The sequence below is a fragment of the Nycticebus coucang genome, chromosome 9 (assembly GCF_027406575.1).
Source record: "Nycticebus coucang isolate mNycCou1 chromosome 9, mNycCou1.pri, whole genome shotgun sequence".
NCBI lineage: Eukaryota > Metazoa > Chordata > Mammalia > Primates > Lorisidae > Nycticebus > Nycticebus coucang.
This window is the reverse complement of record NC_069788.1, coordinates 80769691-80795247: the sequence shown is the minus strand read 5'-3', so window position 1 is coordinate 80795247 and position 25557 is coordinate 80769691. Positions and strand designations below refer to the sequence as shown.

The following is a 25557-nucleotide window of genomic DNA, read 5'->3' as shown; positions in this document are numbered from 1 at the left end:
ATTGCCTAAAATAAATTTATAATTTAACTGCAAGACCTGCTTATAGTAAACTTTGAGTAAACTCAAACTATAAGTAAATTTATAGTAAACTTTTACTGTAGAGTAAAACTTTGAAAACTAATCTAAATGTAACATTTATATGGCCAGGCACAGTGGTTCTCAATGATAATCCCAACACTTTGGAAGGCTAAGAGGGAGAGAGGATTTCTTGAAGCCAGGGGTTTGAGACCAGCTTGGGCAACATAGTGAGACCCTATGTCTACACAAAATTTAAAAAGAAAAAAAAAAATAGCCAGGCACGGTGGCAAACACCAGTTATTCAGGAGGCTGAGGTGGGATCATTGCTTGAGCCCAGGAGTTTGAAGTTGTAGTTAGCTGTGATGGCACCACTGCATTTCATTCTGGGCAACAGCATGATCCTCTCTCTAAAAAAATTAAAAGCATGAACAACTATAGATCACACCAGAGAAAAACACAATTAAATTGAAGAAGGGGAGGAGAGGTGTTGGTTAGCTTCCACCTATCAAGTACAATGTAGGGGCATCAGGCATATTTCCTAGGTGAAGGACTCAATTACAACTCAGATTTTAACCTTACAAACACAAACAACACAACCTAATCATATGTACTCTTATGTTTTCCTGGAGATAAGCAAAAAAAAAAAAAAAAAACCATTAAAAGTAGCACATTTTTATATTTGTACGTTCAGAAGACACAGAAGAGTACACAGAAGGAAAAAATTCACACATTATTTCATTTACCTAGAGATAATAACTACAAAATATTTTGGGTTATTTCTACCAACCTTTCTTCCTTATACCTATTTATATAAGTGGGATAATGAAATGTCTCTGTCTATGTCTGTGTATTATCTTCCTAAACATTAACCTAAGCAGTTCCCACATTGTAAACCCTTATAAACATTTAAAACTATTGTGTAATATTCCATTATGTGGCTGTGTCAATATATTTAACCATTGCTGCATTGAGAATTTAAGTTGTTTCTAATTTGTTACTATAAAACAAGACTAGCAGGAATGTTCAACCTACAGACCATGGGCCACATGGTGACTATTTGAGGACTTGTTGCTTGTCTGAGGTGTTGAATATCATGAAAAGTATACATGGGGGGGCGGCACCTGTGGCTCAGTCAGTAAGGCACCGGCCCCATATACCGAGGGTGGCGGGTTCAAACCCGGCCCCGGCCAAACTGCAACCAAAAAATAGCCAGGCATTATGGTGGGCTATAGTCCCAGCTACTTAGGAGGCTGAGGCAAGAGAATCGCTTAAGCCTAGGAGGTTGGAGGTTGCTGTGAGCTGCGTGAGGCCACGGCACTCTACCGAGGGCCATAAAGGGAGACTGTGTCTCTACAAAAAAAAAAAAAGTATATATGGACTTTTTTTTTTTTTTGAGACAGAGCCTCAAGCTGTCACCTTGGGTACAGTGCCATGGCATCACAGCTCACAGCAACCTCCAGCTCCTGGGCTTAAGCAATTCTCTTGGCTCAGCCTCCCAAGTAGCTGGGACCACAGGTGCCCGCCACAACGCCCTGCTATTTTTTGGTTGTAGTTGTCATGTTTGTTTGGCAGGCCCAGGCTGGATTTGAACCCGACATCTCTTGTGTATGTGGCTAGTGCCTTAGCCGCTTGAGCTATAGGCGTCGAGCCCCAAGGTAACTCTTATTCTAACAATTTGGGACAGAGAAGAAAAAAGATTGGATACCCCTTTGTGAAAAACTGAGTCACAGAGGTTTGTCTTTGTTTGTTTGAAATATTTTCTTACATTGTATGTGGGTCACTAATGAAAGTTTTAAGGCAGATTGTTACGGTCCATTATTTTACTTTCACAAAACATAGTTGACAGCATCCTTTCTGATTCACCTACGCAGGTTCCAGTTTGCCTACCTTATTGATGTTGCTAGGAGAGCCTCCATGTATTCCTGGAGGAATAGAATTGTGGGTTGAAGGGGACACACTTCACCAGTGAAGTGTTAGGATGTAAACAGTGTTGTCCCTTGATGTGAGTTGGGTTCCTCTGAATAGGTTCCTATTTGTGGACCTTTGGGAATCATACTTTCTGAGCAGTAGTCTAATTGATCACAGCCAGGTCTCAAAATGTAATTGCAATGTTAATGCAAGCAAGTATACAGTTTGTTCTCTTTGCTATCTTTTTCACCTCAATGCTACTCCTCCCCAACATATAAGCAAAAACATTTTTCTACTTGCCTTCTTTCTTTTGAAAGATTGTGAAAGTCTTGACTGTCCAACATTTATTCTGACTTCAGTAGAAATAGGAGATTTAGCACATGTCTAGATTTTTAGCATGTGTCCCAAAATTATATCTAAGGATGTCCCTGGCTTTTCCTGTGTTGGTTTCTGTCTTGCAGTGAATGTTTACAGTTCTGTCTCTTAGGATTACTGAAAATTTATAAAATTATTTTGTGCTCATAAAAGTAAATGCTATTGTAGGAAATTCGAACAATTATAATACAGATAATGAGAAAGCCCTCCTGTTTTTATTATAATATTTTACAATGGATATTCTTTCTCCTGATTTTTTTTTTTTTTTTTTTTGAGACAGAGTCTCACTTCACTCTGTTTCCCCAGGCTACAGAGTGTTAGCTTAGCTCACATGAACCTCAAACTCCAGGGTTCAAGGAATCCTCCTGCCTCAGTTTCAGAGTAGCTGGAACTGCAGGTGCCTGCCACAATGCCTGGCTATTTTTAGTAGAGTTGGGGTATCAGTCTTGCTCAGGCTGGTCTCAAACTCCTGAGTGTAAGTGCTTTTCCTGCCTCAGACTTCCCAGAGTGCTAAGATTACAGACATGAGCCAATGCACTTGGCCTTTCTCTGATACTTTAATGCATATTACATAAACTTTTATCACAAAATATGAGCTGTTCATCAGTTTGCTCTTAAAAATACATTTGAAACTTTGTTCCTTTATGGGAATTGCCTGATTTTTGACTATAAAAAATAGTGATGTATCATAATTTAGTTTAGTTGTTTTTTGTGTTTTTGAGACAGAGTCATACTCTGTTGTCCAGGCTAGAGTGCTGTGGCCTAGTGTCAGCCTAGCTCACAGCAATCTCAAACCCCTGGGCTCAAGTGTTCCTTTTGTTTCAGCCTCCCCCATAGGTGGGACTACAGGCACCCGCCACAACACCTGGCTATTTTTTTGTTGCAGTTTGGCTGGGGCCAGGTTTGAACCTGCCACCCTTGGTATATGGGACTGACGCCCAACTCATTGAGCCACAGGTGCCGCCCTATAATTAAATTCTTAAAATATTACTAATATTACACTAATTGCTTTGGGCTAGGTCTTAAGTAAAACTCATTTACTGGGAGATACAACCTATGGGATATGCCTAGAAAACTTGCCTTGAGAGACACTCATCATGTTGAGGGAATGTAAATAATCTGCAGTAGCATAGATGAGAACAATATAGTTTAAATAGTGTTAAGTTAAATAAATGATCATGGAAAAGTACTTGATGAAACCATGAGTTGAGATTTCAGGAACAAGGAGTAAATGAAGTAAAATCATATGGTGAGATCTGGAGGGTTAAAGGCTGAAAATCTCAACAGTGTTTGCTCATTGAAGAAGAGGACAGTTGTGCTTACCTTATTTTAGCCTCAGGTGTCTCCTATATATCATTCAGTGTTCTGGTGTTCCCCTTGAGACTCAGCAGATGATGCTAGCTTTTCATGGGTAGAAATAAGGAAACTGTTGGAGAGGGTTGATATTTGAGTAAAGTGTTGAAGCATGAGTAGACGCTTCCTGGCCTGTTACCAGAGCACTAGTGCATCTAAGAGAAGAAATGATCACATTTGCAAAGACCTAAAGATGCGGGGAGGAAATCTAGTGCTTAGAGATTTGCCTGGGAGTGACTTGTGTTCTTGTGGAAGTGAGCAGCTATGAAACTGGAAAGGCAGGCTGACTTCTTAAAGGAATAAAAATCTTTTCAAGGGTTTTCAGCTAGAAGTGACATGATTTTCATTAGAAAGCTCTTGACAGCCCTGTGGTTTAGAGAAGAGTAGGGACTAGAGGTAGTGTGTTGATGCCATTCCAGGTGAGAGAAGTCGCTACCCTAACCAGGCCAGTGCTGTTAAAAGGAGGCCTAGTGGAGATTCAGGAAGTGAAGTCAGCAATGTCAGGAGCATCAAGTTGTCCAGAGGAGGTGGACAGGTTGTAGGGCAGGTGGGTGAGCTGGGTGGCCTTTGACACACCTTTGGATACAGGTGCATCTGTCCCATTCCATCCTTCATTCCACACATTTCTACTGAACATACGCCTACTGGCTCTCTCTGTGATTGTGATGCTGTGCAGCTGGCCTTCTGCATGGACTCCACACCCCACCCTGGGCATCCTCCATACCCTGCTCCATCCCATCTGATCTACACCCCAGACACCCACCATATTCAGCTCCCTTCCCCTACCCCTCCAAAAGCTCAGGACACCACCCCTTCTCTTCCTGGGGGACCTAGTACTGCATAGTGTACTTTTCACACACAGCCCCCATTCCTGCACTTATGCATAGGCACCCCAGATTTAGATTTCATTTGTGTAGTGAAGCACTCAAAGATTAGTAAAATAAAATGGATATGGTAGTAACAAGAAATCTCAGTTTTTTTAAAATTATGTCTTCTTTGAAATGTATATAGAATTAGGCCAGATCTTAGGCCCAGTCTGGTTCCTTTTACTGATTTAGGAAAGACAAAAGGTTTACTAAAGCAAGTGTGGTCAAATATATTGCAAAACTCTGGTCTGAGAGTCTTAGGAAAAAAGGTAAGTGAAGAAAAGAAATAATCCAAGGATGGGCTGGTTGTTGTGGCTCACACCTGTAATCCTAACACTCTGGGAGACTAAGGTGGATGGACTGCTTGAGCTCACAAGTTCGAGACCAGCCTGAGCAAGAACACCTATCTCTGCTAAAAATAGAAAGGAAAAAATACCCCAGCTAGTGGGCACCTAGCTGTGGGCACCTGTAGTCCCAGCTACTCAAGAGGCTGAGGTAAGAAGATCACTTGAACCCAAGAATTTGAGATTGCTGTGAGCTGTGATGACAGGGCACTCTACCTAGGGTGACAGAGTGAGACTCTGTCTCAAAAGAAAAAAGGAAGGGAGAGAAGGAAACAAAATAATCTAAGGATGATATTTGAAGAAAATTTTTTTATTTTTTAAGAGAGAGCTTGAAAGAGGTGTGGTCTAGTTAAAGGGGAAGCCCAGGTACAGCCTTGCTTGCTTTGATAGTTGCCTGAGGAGTAAATTTCCAGATGGGCTGCTGTTGCCTTCGGTAGAATTTAACAAAGTAACTTTTGGTCACTGATTATCTGTAGAAACGGATGGTCTTGCTTATTTATGCGTTATGTATTTTATAAGTTACATATAGTAAATGCTTGTGTGCTTCCTTTTTTTATGTGATAAATACGAGGAATTCCTGGTACAGTGTAAGAAGCATGGGTGTCGGTGTTAGAATAGATCATTAGCTGTGTAATCATAAGCTGGCTAATATTTTTTAAATCTGGCTATTAACTACAAAGAAAAAAGTTAACACATAGAGCATGCTAGACATACAGAATTTAAAATTGTTTTCAAAGGCAAGGTCAAATTGGGGATTTTAAAATAAGTTTTAGCTTTTTTGGAAAGGGAACCCTCTTTATACCAGCAACACACACAAAAGTCATTTATACTTTGACATTTGACCACTGCGCATTTTCAGGAGTATATTGTATGTGAAATTACTATATTTTTATACATTATATATTGTTATGTTAATGTTAATATTGTATAGTTATATATTATTGTAATATGTATAATTCTGAAGTTTCATATAGGTGTATAGTAAATGTCAGGTGTTTCGATTCAAAACATCTTGGTAACTTTCCAATTCACTGTAAATTAAAGCCAAAAGAACCTGACAGTTACAAGGTCTTTCATAGGCTGGCCCCACTTCTGCCCTCTTGAACTCATCCAAAACATCTTCCTTGGAGGCTTCTGTCTTCTATTTGTCTAGAATCCCTTTCTCCTAGATGTCCACGTGACTCACTTCCTCAGTTCCTTCTGGTTATTGCTTAGGTGTCAGTGTGTCAAAGAAGTCTAATCTGACCGCACAAACTACCCGTTTCACCTCACTTTATTTCTTTCATTCCGCTTATCACCCCCTGATGCAGTATTATTTGTTTTATGTTTCTCTCCACTATCGTCTAAAGCTGAGTGGAGAAACTTGACATGTTTGTTCAATTCCTTGTTAGCTCTCTCTTGGCATGTGGTGGGTGTACGATAAGTACTTGTTGAATGAATGAGAAAATGGTGGGAGTGTGAAGATTCCTTTGTATAGAGATTTGAACATACAGGCTTTTTCAGCTATTTGCTGTGCAGTGTGGGTCATTTTCTTCCTTGTCACTTACCTGTGGTGAGCATTTATTTACTCAGTAAATATTTAAGTGAGTGCTATGTACCAAGTACCGGCAGGCCCTGGAGGGATACATGAGAAATCTGACAAGCCGGTGCCCAAGTGTAGCTTACAGAAACTGCCCCGGCAGATTATCAGTTCGTGGAGAGTTATGAAGGAGAAGTGTATTTAAAATTCTTACCTGTCAGTTCTGTGACTGGAATGTGAGCAGCAGCAGGGACAGGATCAGTCTGGACTGGCCAGGTTTTCAGCTTTTCTTAAGTATATGGCAATAGAAGAGGTTAGAACTTGGCATTAAAATGACTTTTTTTGAGTGTGTAAAAATTATTTTTATCATTTTCATTCTCTTTTAAGTACTTTAGAATTACTTAAGATGGACAAAACTTATTAGAATAAACAGCTGAATGAGCTGAATTTGTAACCTGTATTGGAAGTCTTCCATTAAACATCAAGAATTACAGTACTGTACCCTTCAATTGTGTTAGTGTTTTATCTTCATCCTTTTAAATGGAAAAAAAAAGTTCATTTTGTTCATTTATAATTTATTTTTCCTTTCTTTTGACAGTGATCATTTTGTTTCCAGTTTTTTACTGTAATAAACTACTGGATGCATTCTTTGACCTATTTCTTGATGCCCACCTGGACATAGATGCCCAGCCCTGAGAGGTCATTGCCAAATTATTTTCCAAAGTGGTCAGACTGGTTTACACTTGCTATCAGCAAAATGAAAAATTTATTTGCTCCACAATAATTGCTCTTGTTGGACTTCTGTATTTTAGACCAGTCTGGTAATCAAAACATTGTTTCATATACCAAGGAATTTTCTGATTTTGTTAAGTATGTTAATAGTATTGTGGTTATGTAAAAAAAATACACCCACATTTCTAAAGAGGGTGCATATTGATATATGAAAGGATGAAATTAACTGGGATTTACTTTAAAATTCTTCAGCAAATGTGAGGCACATTTTGAGTCAGTTGTCCAGTTTGGAATATGGATGCAGGTTAACTATTGCTTCAGTGTTTAATTTCCTGTTCTGTGGTTATGTAAGAGAATATACCTACTTTTAGAAAACATATGCTGAATATCTAAGAGTATAGAGGCATAATATATGAAATTTACCTTCAAATAGTTCAGCAAAAAATTACATATAATCTTGTTTTTATTACTAAAAATAGCATAAAGTTCCTTCACCACACTATGGGTCTAACTATTATTAAAGTTTGCTTTCAAGTCTTTTCTGTAGTGCTTCTGTGCACTCTGATTTTAAGTGCAAATGGTATCATCCTGCATGTAATATTTTTCAACTGTAATTTTTTTGTGTGATTAAAAATTAAACTGAGTTTTGTCCCTGAATAATATCCTATCTTCTGGCTTAATTTATTTAACTGATTCCCATTCTTGAACATTTAGATTTTTTCCTATTTTTACCTACTATTAATAAAACATGAGTAAGCAGGAATTTATAATGTCCCTTCCCAGTAGAATAAGAAAGCCCTCCTTGATTCTGCAGGTCAGGTTTCCCAGTTAAGTGCATTCATAGTTCATTTTCCCTGTCACTTATGACTGTTGGAATTATTTGTATAATTATTTTTCTCTTCAGCCATATTTGTGATTTTCAAAGGGGTAGATATTGTTAGTTTTAATCATGGCTATAGAAGCAGCACGGAGCACCCAGTAGGCCTGAAAGATTTGTTGAATCAATGGAGAATGATTTAATGTAAACCATATTAGTTTATTATAAAATGTTACTTGGATATGCTAATTTCCATAATCAGATCACTAACTATACATTATATGTATTAAAACATCACTTATGTACCCAAATAATCTTTGTCAATCGAAAAATAAAATCATTTCATTGCAACCTACTTTAAAAGCTCTTAAAGAGCCTATTTATATAGTCGAGTTCATTGATGGTTCTTTGCTAGAAGAAATCTCCTACTCCCAGGGCAGTGCCTGTGGCTCAGTCGGTAAGGCGCCGGCCCCATATACCAAGGGTGGCGGGTTCAAGCCCGGCCCCGCCTGAACTGCAACCAAAAAATAGCTGGGCGTTGTGGCAGGTGCCTGTAGTCCCAGCTACTCAGGAGGCTGAGGCAAGAGAATTGCTTAAGCCCAGGAGTTGGAGGTTGCTGTGAGCTGTGTGATGCCATGGCACTCTACCCAGGGCCATAAAGTGAGACTCTGTCTCTACAAAAAAAAAAAAGAAATCTCCTACTCCTTACCCAAGATTCAAATACTGCAAATGATCAGATTTAACAGTGGGAACATCTGCCACCTCCCACACACATACCGTCCCCCCGCCCCCAATACTCTTCACTTTGTCACTGTGCAGGTTAATGTCCATTTAAACATTTAAATTTAAATGTTTTGTTTTAGAGACAGGGTCTCTCTCTGTTGCCTGGTCTGGATGGAGTGCAGTGTTGTGGTTATAGCTCACTGTAATGGTGAACTTCTGGCCTTAAGCAATCTTCTCTGTTCACCTTCCCTTATCTTCCATTTTTAAAGCTAAAGAACCTGGGTTTCACAAAGGGGAAGAGACTTGTCTGAAGCTTGTTATATCAGAACCTTCCTATAATGCAATCTCCTTCTATTTTCCCTCAACCGTTTGAATCTCATTTAGGACCCCTCTTATAAGCAGTCCTTGTATCCAGATGGCTTGTACTGAGGGGAAGGACCATTATATATGTATGTAGATTGAGGAGGGGTTGGGGTGGGGGACAGTTGTTTTCCCACTTAATGGGCACAATTCAAAAGTACATGGCATACTTCTTAGGTGTAGGACACAACTACAAGAGGGACTCTACCTAACAAATGCAAATGTTATAACCTAGTTGTTTGTATCTTCACATTAACCTCAAATTTAAAAAAGGGGTGTGTTAAAGGTTTGTGTGCAAGCTGTCAAAGAATTGCTAGGATTTGCAGACTCTTAAATCTTTCTTCTGACCACTTGGTTCCTTCCCTTCTCAAAACCTCTTAGCAGGAGATGGGCTTGAAATCAGTAATTTTTAAGGAGTCTCTTTAGTCACTGAAAGGAAAAAAAATTTTTTTACATGGTTGAAATTTGTAATTTCAAATACCTTATTTTATGTACTAGAAACATAAAAAGCACATTTCTTATTTTTGTACATTCACTGTACTGTTACATTCACATTTCTTAATTCTGATACTTACACGATCTTTTTCTTACAAAAACTTTAAAATTGTGCACTTGTTGAAATGATTTTTTTTCCTGAGACGGAGTCTCACTCTGTCACCCTGGGCAGAGTGCCATGGTGTCATAGCTCACAGCAACCTCAACTCTTTGGTTCAAGCAATCTTCTTGCCTCAGCCTCAGACTCCTTTTAGCTGTGACTACAGATATGCACCCCGCACCCAGCCACTTTTTTTTTTTTTTTTAGTTTCAAATTTGTATTTTATTTCTTCTTTTTTAATTAAAAAAAAAAAGTATGTTCATTTAGAAAAAGAATAAAGAGAAAGCCTAATCAAGAAGAAACCTGGGACGCTGAGAGAAAACAGTGCTTCCTCTGAAAGCCAGCAACAGCCAGTATTGTCATACCTGAAAAGTGCAGGTACCTCAGTCCAAAAATCAGGTCTCAAATATTCTTCTGTGGTCAAAACTACCATTCAAGAAGTTGCTGGGTTTTTTGGGCCCTGATTAGTAGCATAGATGTCCTACTGTCCTGTGCTCACAAACATAACCCACAGCCATCCACACAGCCTCCAAAAAGTTACATGTCTTCAACTCCATTTGTAGGCAAGTTCCTCCACTGCCTTCTTGCTGGCAAGTCTGGCAAAGCGCTTCTGTTCAAATCTATTGGATCTGTCCACTCCATCCCAACGATATCCAGGCCAGATATTAAATCTGTTGGGAGGAGGTGCTGGACCACTGTAGCGAGGTCTCACTTTTTCTTGTTCTCCTTTGCCTTATTCTTCTTGATGAACTCGGCCATGGGTCTCCCTCTCTTTCTTGTTCTCTTAGCATCCGATACCGATCTTCGTCACCAATGTAGCGGGCCAGAGGCTTTTGCATCTCCTTCATGGCATCCTCTACATTTTCTTGCTGTTGCCGGCTCTGGGCAAGCCCTTTTCCCCACTAGGCATACAGTTCCTCCCTCTCTGAGTCCTTCTCTGCTTTCCTCCTTTGCTCCTTGAAACGTTCCAGTTTCAAGTTCCTCTTACGAACAGACTTACCTTGAAATACAGTTTCAGCATACTGGGATGCAGCTTCAAACGCCTCTGTTTCTTGGTACCGTTTCTTCAGGTCCGGCTGCCCTCGCGGCATGTCAGTTAACACCAGCCCAGTTTTAGCCTCAGAATCCACATGTGCTGCCTTCTTTCCAGGAGGCTGACTCCTTCGAGGTGGAGACAGATCAGAATCAGCCTCTGTAAGTTGATGTCTTGGCACCTGTAGCACAGTGGTTACGGCAGTGGCCACATACACCCAGGCAAGCAGGTTCAAACCCAGTCCGGGCCAGCTAAACAATGACAACTGGATGGATTTGGAGACCACTTTTTACAAGAATAATCTGGAGAATCATGATGTGCCCTCCTCGGAGGAGATGGATCTGGGGTATCATGATGATAATGACTACATGAGATCAGATCTTCACTCTGGCCTCCCAGAACCTTCCGTTTGGCCCTGATATGAAAGGTCTCCATCTGCTTTACCTCTTCTGGCCGTTCATCCACAAACTCAGTCACCACAGGCAAATCTCCCTCATCTTCCTCTTCTTTCTTTTCTGCTTTAGTGGTAGAAATAGCTGTCCAGCTCACATCCTCATCTACAATTCTCATTCCCTTGCCGCTGGCCCTGCCAGACTTGGGCCACTTTTTACAATGCTTGTGACAGGACTCAGAACTGTCGACGCTGGCTTCTGCACTGCTAATTTTTCTATTTTTAATTAGAGATAGGGTCTAGCTCTTGCCCTGGCTGGTCTCAAAATCCTGAGTTTAAGTAATCTACCCACCTAGGCCTCCCAGAGTGCTGGGATTACAGGCATCCTGGCCACCTCGCCCAGCCATAGTTGAAATAATTATTATCAAATTAAGGGGCCAGAGCCTATGGCTCAGTGGGTAGGGTGCCGGCCCCATATACCAAGGGCATTTGAACTCAGCCCCCACCAAACTGCAACAAAAAAATAGCCGGGCATTTTGGCAGGCACCTGAAGTCCCAGCTACTTTGGAGGCTGAGGCAAGAGAATCACCTAAGCCTAGGAGTTGGAGGTTGCTGCGAGCTGTGACACCACGGCCCTCTACTACCAAGGGCGATGAAGTAAGACTCTGACTCTTAAGACTTGGGAGGCACCTATGGCTCAGTGAGTAGGGCGCTGGCCCCGTATACCGAGGGTGGTGGGTTCAAACCCCTCCCCAGCCAAACTGCAACAACAACAAATAGCTGGGCATTGTGGCGGGTGCCTGTAGTCCCAGCTACTAGGGAGGCTGAGGCAAGAGAAATGCTTAAGTCCAGGAGTTGGAGGTTGCTGTGAGCTGTGACACCACAGCACTCTACCTAGGGTGATAAAGTAAGACTCTCTCTCTAAAAAATATTAATTATTATTATTATCAAATTAAAATGGGAGAATGTTATCAAACCCATGACTTTTACTCATTAATATTGTTCTCTAATTCACTGGTTCTCAAAATTGGCCCATTATGGGGGCAGTGCCTGTGGCTCAGTGGGTAGGGCACCGGCCCCATATACCGAGGGTGGTGGGTTCGAACCTGGCCCTGGCCAGCTAAAACAGCAGTGGCCAACTGCAACAAAAAATAGCCAGGCATTGTGGCGGGCGCCTGTAGTCCTAGCTACTCGGGAGTCTGAGACAAGAGAATCACTTAAGCCCAAGAGTTGGAGGTTGCTGTGAGTTATGATGTCACGGCACTCTACCGAGGGTGACAAAATGAGACTCTGTCTCAAAAAAAAAAAAGAAAAGAAAAGAAACATTGGCCCATCATAATCACATGGGAACATTACCAAAACAAACTGTAAAAAAGCTGTAGTGTGTTCAGTTTTTTCTTGAGCTGAGTGTGTTCATTTTGTGAAAATTCACCAGACTGTACTCTTATGTGTACTTTTCTCTATGCATATAGTATTTTTTTAGAACTCTGTATATATTCATAGTATTGACTATACATTCATGCACGTACAGGCACGTATAACGATATACATGTACATATGTACACAAAACAAGGTGAGTCCTGAGAGCTAGTATTTGTAAGAAGTTTCTTATATGATTCTGCTCCAACAGAATTGGAAACTGCTGAATTGGAGCCTGATGTAATGGAGCTGAAGGCCTGGGTTTGACTTCTTGCTAAGTCCATTCTTGGGTTGTAAACTGTACTCCTTTTTCTAGGTGAATCTTGTAAAGTTTATGAGGGAATTAATTTTAATAATTCTTTACATAAATTTTTTTTTTTTTTTTTTTTGGTAGAGACAGAGTTTCACTTTATTGCCCTCGGTAGAGTGCCATGGCATAACACAGCTCACAGCAACCTCCAACTCTTGGGCTTAAGCGATTCTCTTGCCTCAGCCTCCTGAGTAGCTGGGACTAAAGCGCCCATCACCACACCTGGCTATTTTTTTGTTGCAGTTCGGCCGGGGCTGGGTGAACCCGCCACCCTCGGTTTATGGGGCCAGTGCCCCACTGACTGAGCCACAGGTGCTGCCCCCCATTATTTTTTTTTTTTTTTAAGACAGAATCTCAAGCTGTTGCCCTGGGTAGAGTACTGTGACGTCACAGCTCACAGCAACCTCCAACTCTTGAGCTTAAGCGATTCTCTTGCCTCAGCCTCCCAAGTTGCTGGGACTACAAGCGCCCGCCACAATGCTCAGCTATTTTTTGGTTGTAGTTGTCATTGTTGTTTGGTAGGCCCAGGCTGGATTCAAACCTGCTGGCTCTGGTGTATGTGGCTGGCACCCTAGCCACTTGAGCTACAGGCACTGAGCCCATAAATACATTTTTACTCCCCTACTACTTAGTGAAGTATTAGAACAGGATCTCATTCTTTTTTTTTTTTTTTAACTTTTTTTTTTTTTTTTTGTAGAGACAGGGTCTCACTTTATGGCCCTCGGTAGAGTGCCATGGCCTCACACAGCTCACAGCAACCTCCAACTCCTGGGCTTAAGCGATTCTCTTGCCTCAGCCTCCCAAGTAGCTGGGACTACAGGTGCCCGCCACAACACCCGGCTATTTTTTGGTTTCAGTTTGGCCGGGGCCGGGCTTGAACCCGTCACCCTCGGTATATGGGGCCGGCGCCTTACCGACTGAGCCACAGGCGCCGCCCAGGATCTCATTCTTATGTTATTAAGGAAGTGGGTTCCACCAGCAAGTTCTTCCTAGAAACCAAGGACTTTGGCTCATGGTCCAGGGATTTTTCCACTATAGCCTGCTATGGGGTGATGATGAATGAACAGTGTCAGTATTTTTAATTTTCTCCTCTCTTCGAATGTCAGATATTGTTACTTTTAGGAAGTGGGGTGCACAATGTGTTTTGAGCGTGATTCCTTCCTTCAGCTCACATTGTACAAAGCTAAACCTAGATGGGAGCAAGATTACGTTGAGTACACAGTTATTTGCTGAGGGGCCAATCAAGTAAAGTGGACTAGATGTGGCACAGATGGAAGGGTACAGTGTGTTACTACACTGATTTTGTTCTTTATATTTGGTCATTTTTTTGAGACAGAGTCTCACTTTGGCGTCCTGGGTAGAGTGTTGTAGCGTCATAGCTCATAGCAACCTCAAACTCTTGGGGTTCAAGTGATTCTCTTCCCTCAGCCTCCCAAGTAGCTCTGACTACAGGCGCCCGCCACAACACCCAGCTGTTTTTAAAGAGGTCTCGCTCTGGCTCAGGCTGGTCTCAAACCTGTAAGCTCAGGCGATTCACCCTCCTCAGTCTCCCAAGTGCTGGAATTACAGGCATGAGCTACCATGCCTGGTGCTTTGGGTATTTTTAAATAGAAAGGTGGATATTGTTTTGATTAGTAACAACTGTCATTCTAGTGATTATCAGTTTTAAAGGATGGATACACAAAATGTGCCAGTACTGAGGTGAGGCCAGAGGAATATTCTCCCTCTTCTTGCTGGAAACTTTTTATTAATGCAGCATACAAAAAAGTTTAAATTTAACATTTAAAGATTCAAAAAATTACTCAAAATGTTAGCCCTGGAAGAGACTTTTAAGATCATAATAATTAATCCGCCTTTTTTTTTTTTGAGACAGTCTCACTATGTCACCCTTGGTAGAGTGTCATGGAGTAACAGCTTCACAGCAACCTCAAACTCTTGGGCTCAAGGGATTCTTTTCCCTTAGCCTCCCAAGTATCTGGGACTGCAGGCTCCCACCACAACGCCCAGCTATTTCTTTGTTGTAGTTGTCATTGTTGTTTAGCAGGCCCAGACCAGGTTCGAACCTGCCAGCCAGCCCTGGTGTATGTGGCCGGCAGCCTAACCACTTAGCTACGTGCTGAGCCAATCAGTCTACTTTATAAGAGATAAGGAAACTGATGCATAGAGAGGGTAGAAATTGCCCAAAGCCATACAAATTGATACTGGGCGGAGGGACTGTGCAGGGTAAGTGTAGGTAGAAGTAGATGCCAGAAGTTGAATTGAAATGTGTATAGCTAGGTAGGACATTCATATTTCTGGTTTTCACCAGGGCAGATTATCTATCTATAGTATTTACTTAGGAGGAACTTACAAAGTGGGATTTTTACAAAATTTTGCTAAAAATCAGCATCTTCATAAAGAAAGTGCTTTTTTTTTTGTTTTTACTAACTTCAAAGGACTGGTTGATACACACTCTGGCAGTCTCTGTGGCTTATGTTGTTTCACTTATGTATGTATGTTTGTAGAGACAGTGTCTCACTGTATTGCCCAGGCTGGTGTGGAACTCCTGGCCTCAAGCAATCTTTCTCACTTGGCCTCCCAGAGTCCTGGGATTACAGCCAAGAGCAACTATGCCCAGCCTATGTTATCTGTGTCTTCTTTCCCTTCAAAAGATACTTAAAGGAAACTTTAGATGTTAACTGTAGTAATGTCTATGGCCACCAGGTGGCAAGATTGCTTTAGGTAAGCTCATTTGATTTTTTTAGTGAGTTACAGTGATAACTCATTTTGAAATCCCATGATGTTTATCATATTCTTTTTTTCTTTTCCTTTCAGTTTTTGGCCGGGGTCGGGTTTGAACCCACCACCTCTGGTATATGAGGCTGATGCCCTATTCCTTTGAGCCATAGTGATAACTCATTTTGAAATCCCATGATGTTTATCATATTCTTTTTTTCTTTTCCTTTCAGTTTTTGGCCGGGGTCGGGTTTGAACCCACCACCTCTGGTATATGAGGCTGATGCCCTATTCCTTTGAGCCACAGGCGCTGCCCAGATATTTATCATATTCTTAAAGAAAAATTTGGCATACTCACTTAGAATAATGATAGGGAAATTAGTGCCATGTTTCCATTACAATATCTACTACTACTACCAGTGTTAGGATAGTAACTTTTTTTTAAAGCCGCATAAAGGCTATAAACTTTGTCCTTAGCCCACCTTATGGTGTCTGCCAGCCTCTTGCTCTGCATAGAGTATACAAGATCAAAAGGTGTTCTGAATGCCTGCAGTATCCAGCAGAGGGGAAGGGTGAGTTAAGGTTTCTGTGGTGATTTTCATCTGCATTGTTCCTCCTTTTTGTAGTTGAATTTGAGACTTGCACTAAGTTGGATTAAAACATGAATATAGAAACAATTGAAGCATAGCACTGAGGCATCCATACCCTCAGTTTCAGTCACTTCATTAACCACAGTTCTATTTTCTTAACTCCAACCTAGACAATATGTTGATCAGTGTCCTGTACCAAAGAGGCTGTTCTTATCTGGAGAGCCTATTTCCCTCAATCCCCTCTTCTCAAGACACCAGATTGTGCGTAGAGGTTTAAGGCCTTGGGTTCTGGGATCAGACATTGTGTGTGTGCATTTCCTATTTCTGATATTTACCAGCTTTGTGACCTTAGCCAAATTACTTCTCTGAACCTTAGTTTGTTCATTTATGAGTGGGAGTGATAATATAATTATTAGGGAAGAATACAAAGATAATTCTCATTAAGAGCTTACAGCAGTGGTTCTCAACCTTCCTAATGCCGTGACCCTTTAATGCAGTTCCTGTGGCACCTGCCACAAGGCCTGGCTATTTCTTTCTTTGTTGCAGTTGTCATTGTTGTTTAGCAGGCCCACTGTGGGCTCAAACCCATCAGCTTGAGTATATGTGGCTGGTGCCCTACTCACAGAGCTATGGGTGCTGAGCCCCGCTTCTTTAAAAAAAAAAAAAAAATAGCCCAGGCCCTTGGAAATGCTTGGCACCATAAAGTTTGCTCATCATCCTGATCATAGTTCGCCTAAATGAGTCTTTGCCCTCAGTGGCTCTTGCTTCTGGGTTAAGATTAACTCTAGTTAGCCTTTAATCTTTTAAGGGCAGAATCAAGATTATTGCTGCCAGAGATAGAAAGTATTGGAAAAGTCACCAAGGATCTCTGGTTTCTTTGTTTTACAGCAGTTTGTCTCAAATAGATTGTATTTCTCTTGTTCTTCTTCCTGTTTCATCTGTTATCTATTCACCTTAAGTGTCTGGTTAACTTTTGTTTTTTATGAAGATAGCTAGCAACAGATTCTGTTAGGTTCAAAGCTTATTTTTGCTCCACCAAAGGAAACTACATAGGAGGTTTTAAAATATATACTTTTCATTTTCATCACCATCTTATCAGCAGCTGTTAGTGTACACTGTGAAGAAGTAGATGTTATGACATGATTACATGATTTTTTTCTGAGAACATTTTCCATTGCTCAGTCACCTACATCAAAAATCTGCACCTGAAGACACTTACTTCACATGGCTCGAGCAAACACCCTGATGCCCTCTAAGTGAGAACATTCGCCAATTCATAAAAGCACAGCTCAGTTTATTATCCTGTCAGCTCCCCCACCTCGCTACTGCTCCCATACCCTTAAAACCAGACCCCAAAACCGCCACTGGGGCTGCTGTCTTTTCAGATAGCCCTTCCCTGTGTAGGAGCTTCATGCCAGTAAATGCTGCTGTGTGAGTAACCTTAGTCTCCCCACAACTCTTTCCGATTGACCCAACGACCCTTATCTGTAGGAAGGGATTGGCATTGTGGATTCTCAAAACTATGGTAGCATTCATGTCCCTTTGATTATTAAAGAAAACAAAAGCTGAGGATTATATGGAGTAGGAAAGCAGCAGCAAACAAGGTCTGTCAAAAGCATTGGCTGTATTCTGAGTTCACTCTAGCCCGGAACACTCTGGGAGGAGAAGAGCAAGAATACCGACTGTGGCATAGTTTTGGCTTTGCTAGTGCGAACTAGTTCGTGGCAAGGTCAAGGATGTTGCTGAAGGTAACAGGGTCATTAAATATGTGCTCACTGTGTGCTGTGCACTGCTGCTGCATGGGCTCAGTTTATTAAAAGATAGACTGACATTTGACCTGAGTCCTTCCTACCCCATACCTAACCTTTGCTACCTTTTACCTAAAATGTTGACCTTGTTTATGTCATAGCACCCCCAGCATTCATTCAGTAAATGTTTTTCTAATCTTTAGACACTGGGAATGGTGAAAAGAATGAAAAAATTGCATATTTGCCAGCAGGTATATCAAATAGTAAAATTTTTTAATATGTTATAAGGCTCCCCATATTTTTTTGTTGTGGTGGTTTTGGCCAAACTTTTTATTTAGTATTCTGTAGTTGTTTAACACATACTTAAATGGTATTACTGGGGGAGGGGAAAGGGAAGATTCTTACAGATTCCCAAGGAAATGTCAAAAAGGCAAAATATGGCAACATTGTCCATTTGTTTTGGGTTTCTTGAGTGAATAGCACTTTCTTTACATAGGCATCTGATCTCAGGCTTTTCATACTGATAGCATTGAGATTTCAGTTTGAAGATACCCTAAAATCTTAAGAGTAGCATACCCCAACCAGCCTCTAATAGCTAGCTTGTTTGTATAGGCAGAACAATTTGTCTCTCCATTTTAGATGGGCCAGCACTATTTTTTAATATCAATAAACTAGAAGCAGGCCATATGTCCATCAATATTAAATAGTTACACAGCATAAAAACCTGAGTTAACTACACTTTTACACAAAAAATGACTCTCAGGAGCATAATGTTAAGCAATACAAACAAGTCTTAGAAAAATTATAGTATGGTTCCATTTACGTAAAATATGTTGTGGCACTTTTAGTATGGAGAAACCTCAAAGCACTCAAGCTAGACCTCCCATTTGATCCTGGAATCCCATTACTGGGCATCTACCCAGAAGGAAAAAAATCCTTTTATCATAAGGACACTTGTACTAGACTGTTTATTGCAGCTCAATTTACAATCGCCAAAATGTGGAAACAGCCTAAATGCCCACCAACCCAGGAATGGATTAACAAGCTGTGGTATATGTATACCATGGAATACTATTCAGCCATTAAAAAAATGGAGACTTTACATCCTTCGTATTAACCTGGATGGACGTGGAAGACATTATTCTTAGTAAAGCGTCACAAGAATGGAGAAGCATGAATCCTATGTACTCAATTTTGGTATGAGGACAATTAATGACAATTAAGGTTATGGGGGGGGAGGAAAAGCAGAAAGAGGGACGGAGGGAGAGGGGTGGGGCCTTGGTGTGTGTCACACTTTATGGGGGCAAGACATGATTGCAAGAGGGACTTTACCTAACAATTGCAATCAGTGTAACCTGGCTTATTGTACCCTCAATGAATCCCCAACAATAAAAAAAAAAAAATATATATATATATATATAGTGGCACTTTTATTATTTTGGTGCACAAACATGTGGTAGGTAGTACTATGTAAATAGAAGCAAGACAATGATAAACTAAAAATTCAAGATAATGGCCAACTCTGGGGATAAAAAAGGAATTGGGTTATGAAATGGAACTATCGGTAATGCTTTTTTTCTTTCTTTATTTTTTTGAGACATTCTCACTATGTTGCCCTCAGTAGAGTGCTATGGCATCACAGCTCACAGCAACCTCAAACTCTTTTTTTTTTTTTTTGGTAGAGACAGAGTCTTACTTTATGGCCTCACACAGCTCACAGCAACCTCCACCTCCTGGGCTTAAGCGATTCTCCTGCCTCAGCCTCCCAAGTAGCTGGGACTACAGGCGCCCACCACAACGCCCGGCTATTTTTTGGTTACAGTTTGGCCGTGGCCGGGTTTGAACCCGCCACCCTCGGTATATGGGGCCGGCGCCTTACCTACTGAGCCATAGGCGCCGTTCAACCTCAAACTCTTAAGCGATTCTTTTGCCTCAGCCTCTCCAGTAGTTGGGACTACAGGTGCCAGCCACAACGCCCGGCTAAATGCGTTCCTTCTTAAACTTGCTGAGTGGTGTTTGGGGTGTTCATTATATTGTTTTTCTTTATACCTGTTGTTACGGACAGAATTGTGTCCCCACAAAATTTACATGTTGAAGCCCCAACTCCCATGTCACTGCGTTTGTAGAGAGGGCCTTTATGGAGGTAATTAAAATTAAATGAAGTCATATGGGTGGGGTCTTAATCCTGTATAATTGGTGTCCTTATAAGAAGAGGAAGGGTCTCTCTCTTGCTCACTTGCTCTCTCCACACAAGCACAGAAGAAAAGGCAAGTAAAGACAAAATGAAAAGGTGGCCATCAACAAGCCAAGAAGAAGGTATAACTTGGGTGGATTTAGAAAACACTCTCCTCATGACCATAAAAAAAAACTTCCACTAGGTTTTCTATCTGCTACTTTGGTAGCACTCAGTCTACTGGGGACATTTTATTAACCCTTTATTAGACTATTATTTTCCCTCCATTGCCTGTGTGTGAGAGCACTGTCCAAGTGGAAATACGAAGCAAGCAACTGTGATTGTCTTAATAGATTTTACAGCAGGAACAGTGCATGTCTGGAATCCCTTGCATCTCACAGAAGAGATATTTCTAGCTAATTCTAGCTAACTTTCAGGACAGCTAATAACTAGGTGGTTTGTGGAGCAAAGGGAGGCTTGTTTTATATGATCATCTTTGGAGATGTAAACTATTGTTATTACGAAGGGCTAACAGGGTAACTGTGGATTGAGGATCTGTTCATTAAAAAGGGCTGTCTTGGGCGGCGCCTGTGGCTCAGCGAGTAGGGCGCCGGCCCCACATGCCGAGGGTGGCGGGTTCAAACCCAGCCCCGGTCAAACTGCAACAACAAAAAAAAATAGCCGGGCGTTGTGGTGGGCGCCTGTAGTCCCAGCTACTAGGGAGGCTGAGGCAAGAGAATCGCGGAAGCCCAGGAGTTAGAGGTTGCTGTGAGCCGTGTGACGCCACGGCACTCTACCCGAGGGCGGTACAGTGAGACTCTGTCTCTACAAAAAAAAAAAAAAAAAAAAAAAAAAGGGCTGTCTTGAAGGTAAATCTTCAGTGACTCTAGCATTGATATGGACAGCAGGAGGAGAATCATATGAAATTCCTTGAATTAAAATTTATTAATTTTGGGGCAGTGCCTGTGGCTCAGTGAGTAGGGCACCAGCCCCATATACTGGAGGTGGCAGGTTCAAACCTGGCCCCCGGCCCAAAAAAAATTTTTTTTATTAATTTTTCCTACTGCCATAATAAAGAAAACAACTTTTTCCACACATACACACAAAAAAAACAAAACACTCTCCTAAGTAGAGTATCACATGCATTCCATACTAATATGAAACTTGTACATTAACATCAACATGCTCACATGAGAGAAAAATTAAATTCAAGAAGGGAAGGGGGTTCAGTAAGTTCCCACCTAAAGGGTACAACGTATGGGCATATGGCACACCCTCTGGGTGAATCGCAACTACAACTCGGACTTAACCTTACATACACAAACAAGGCTCCTCATATATTAACTTCTTCACAACCTTCACCTGGTAGAAATACCAAGTGACTCCATTTAAGTAGTGATGATAGAGTTCTTTCTATCTTTTCTTTAAATTTGAGTCCTCAAGGTGGTCTCCAAGAAAATCTAAAAGTTGTGTGACTTTAAAGGTCACCTAAGTAAGAATATCATGTTTATAATATGGCAAATGTCATATCCAGCCTTAGCTAGAAGAGTCTGTTCTACATTTCCAACTATCATCTAATTCTTAAGTTAAAAAACAAAAGAACAGATGAAAGTGGAGTAGCATCCAAAGAATGTGTTTCCCTTGTAATTTTTAGCTAACTCTGGTTGTAGACATTGGGGATGGGCTTAATGGGCCCTGTTACTGATATAGCAGGAGGGACTCCTGAGCAATAGCATCTGCCTGAGGAGCCCTGCCAGGACCTGCCCCTGTGACAGCCACTGCAAGGCCTCCTGCCTTACTGTAATGGACCCGTGGCCACGCAGACATTGCTACTCAGCTAGGACGAATAACTGTGTGCTGGGGGAGTTGAGATTTGACAGCAAAAGTTAAAGAGACATTTATTGGTTGTTCACCAAATATTTATTAAAGACCCTTGAAAGCCAGTATTAGGCTGAGTGGACCAGCACACCTTCTTCAGAGTTGACCCTCTGTTTACAGCAGATTTTTTTCTCTTTTCTCCTTACATATTCTGGCCCCTGCCTCTGTGGTGCACTTCATTACCAAGTTCTTATCATCTGACCTGCAGTCTGTGCCCAGGATTGGCACACTTCCTTTTGTATCCAGGTTCCCCCCATGGTGAACCTTCACATTGCCTGTGTTGCTCTACAGGGCTCTTCACTGGGCATGCAGTGCCATTTTCCTGTGCAGGCCCACCTTATATTTGCGTTTTTTAGGTAATTAGAGCACTTTCTCTTACTTGGCACAATTTACTCTATTGTGAAGAAAAAAACAAGGTACATACTTTGGAGGAATTCCCTTAATGCCCTTCTAATATCAACTTTTGTGATATTAGATATTGGATAGATATTAGATATTAGTTGTGTTCCAACTTTTGTGACAAACTACAGTTATTTAATTTGTCATTGATGACTTTCAAGTGAATTGGAATTTTAGTGTATTCTGAGTGAAGTAACCAGTAATTTGTAAATATTTTACATATTGAAACAAATAGAAAATTAAAGCCTTAGAATAAAAATTGATGTTGAGTTGCAGCATAGGAAGTTGCTGTTGGAATTAGGTCAACTTTTTTGTTAATCAACAGAATATTTTTTCGCTAAGAAATAGAATATGTGCATACAACTGAGTATTTGAATTATTTTCCAAAATTGTTTTCTGTTTCCTAAATTGGTTATCAGTTAAACTACAGTTAGGAGCATGGTTGTGGTTATTGAATAGCATACTGTGATTTAGGAGCAAGGACTTTTATTAGGGCTCTTTTGCTTATTATAGTGTATCAGTGGCCAAATAAACCACTCTGAGCCCATTTTTTGTAAGTCTGGTCATTGCACGTGGAGAGTGAGATTTACTGCTTGTTTCATACAGTTTCTCTGCTACTTGATTTTTTTTCCAGCTTGTGTTATTTTTATAAAGGAAAATCATAAATGATTTTCATCTACGATGAAACAACAATTTAAGCAGTGCTATTGACTAGTAGTACATTATTTTTCTGGTACATTTGGGAAGAAGGACGAGACGAGTGATTTTCAATCCGTGTGCTATGGCACATTGGTGTGCTATGAAAAGATGTCATTAGGTATGACTCAAAAAAATTTCAAGATCATTAATTAAATAAATTTTGAAAGAAGTTCAAAGCACATTGAGTATATTCTTTACTCTTTTTTTTAATCAATATAATTTAAGTGTGCTGCAAAATTTAACTATAGGTTCAAGTGTGCCATGATATAAAAAATGTTGAAAAACACCGGACTAGAGAATTCTTAGGAAGGAAATATTGGGGCTGGGACTTTCTGTAGGTTGAGTCAATCTATTTTCCTTGCTGTTTCCTTAGTCTTTGAAAGCTAGCATTTGCTACCTTGTGTCGGAGTAGTATATACATGAAAATAAATACTAGCTTTAGGTCATGTACTTACCTCTTAAGTTTTTTTTGTACAAACAATTGTTTGTTTTAAACATAAAAATAGCTTTCTTGCTCTTCAGCCTCAGCTCTTCTGAGACTAAAAAGGAATCCCAATTTTGTATTTCTTTTTATTAGTTAGTAAGTATTTTTCAAATATTTGTTTTCTGTAGAAATTTTAAGTAAAATTAAGTTTTTATTTATTTTTATTTGTTTCTTTCTTTATTTATTTTAGAGATTGAGTCTCACTATGTTGCCCCCAATAGAGTGCCGTGGTGTCACACCTCACAGCAACCTCCAACTCTTGGGCTGAAGCGATTCTCTTGTTTCAGCCTCCCAAGTAGCTGGGACTACAGGCATGTGCCACAAAGCCCAGCTATTTTTTTGTTATTATTGCAGTTGTCGTTGTTTAGGAGGCCCTGGCTAGGTTCGAACCCACCAGCTTTGGTATGTGTGGCTGGCACCCTACTCCCTGAGCTACAAGTTTTTAAGCTATCAAGTTTTTAAAAACCTCATAATCTCTTGGGTGGCGCCCATAGCTCAGTGGGTAGGGTGCTGGCCACATACACTGAGGCTGGGGGGTTCGAACCTGGCCTGGCCAGCTAAAACAACAATAGAAAAAATAGCTGGGCATTGTGGCGGGCACTTGTAGTACCAGCAACTTGGGAGGCTGAGAGACGAGAATCACTTAAGCCCAAGAGTTTGAGATTGCTGTGAGCTGTGATGCCATGACACTACCCAGGGTGACAGCTTGAGACTGTCTCAAAAAAAAAAAACAAAAAAACCAAAAACACCTCATAATCTCATCACCAGGAGATATCTGCTGTTAATATTTGAGTATATATTTGGCATTTCTCTGTGGAATTCATAATGGAATTATATGAATTTATTTTATTATTACCATCTATTTATTTTAGTCTTGTGTGTGGCAGACCAGTAAGACATATGCATGTCAATTCTAACAGACATATACTGTGCTGTATCCCTCATTTGTTTACTGGTCTTTCATTTTGTTTTTCAGTGGATGAATACATTGCTATTGCCAAAGAGAAACATGGCTACAACATGGAACAGGTAATGACATAGATTGTTAAAAATGGGTTTTTATAGCTACATCATTTGTTTTCTTCTCCTTATTGAGTTAGCAGTGTTTCCTCATTAGCAACTTTTTGGTGGTTGGTTATACAGACTCTGGTCTGCATAAGTGAGTATTAGAGGATCCTTTGATTTGAAAGGCATCTGTGCATTTCTGTAGGTCTGCAGCCTTCAGGACAGTGGTTACTTACAGGTTATTAAGGCTGGATACTTGAGTATAATACTTTCTCATTTGGATATGTGATTTGCTTGTCATTTTTCTGGTTGTGTGATGTTTTCTGGCTCTTGTTGTCACCCTCAAACTTGCAGTGTTGTAATATTCTTTGTTTTAAATCACTTTCAGGTTGTAAACATTTGACTAAGGGTTTATGTTTTGTTTTTTAAGAGATGGGATCTCTGTTGCCCAGGCTGGAGTGAAATGGCACAATCATAGTTCACTGCAGCTTCAAACTCCTGGGCTCAACGATCCTCCCACCTCAGCCTCCTGAGTACCTGGGACTACATGTGTGTGCCACCACCCTGGCTAATTTTTTTATTTTCATTTTTTGTAGAGGTGAGATCTTGGTATGTTGTCTGGGTGGTCAGTCCTGAACTCCTGTCTTCAAGTGATTCCTAGACACCCCATCCACTCTGAGGTTTTCTTTTAAATACTTCTGAAAACATATTGATAAGAAATCCACAAGGTTTATTTTTCTCAGAAGTATACTGGTGTCTTAAGCACATTAAATTGTATTAATAGTTAACATCCTATTGATCTAAATCTTACAGCCAATAAGGTACTAATGTTGCTCATTTATCCCAATGATTGATGGTACCAAGAGTTTAGATTATATGAAATTGTACATGTTTAGGTGTGTGATGTTACTTTTAATCTCTCTATCCTAGTCATTGAAGGTAGTTTGAGAAAAGCCAGTTATGCTAAGATAATTTCAAAATCTTTTTGAAAGATTTAAAACATTTTTTTAATTAAAAATTTTTATTATTTATGACTGTAACTTGGGAGCATAGATGGAAGTTGCCCTGAATATATATTTCCTAACTTACTATTCTGTTTAGAA

At 40.5% G+C, this 25557-nt stretch overlaps 1 protein-coding gene across 2 annotated transcripts in view; it reads left to right on the top strand.

Annotated features, from left to right (window-relative positions):
• The window catches only part of RCOR1 (REST corepressor 1), a 157336-nt gene that overhangs the window by 99347 nt on the left and 32432 nt on the right, over positions 1 to 25557 (top strand). For both annotated transcript variants that reach the window (XM_053602143.1, XM_053602144.1), the window contains exon 4: positions 24426 to 24478. In XM_053602143.1, the coding sequence (XP_053458118.1) occupies positions 24426 to 24478 (53 nt within the window). The remainder of the gene's footprint in view (positions 1 to 24425; positions 24479 to 25557) is intronic.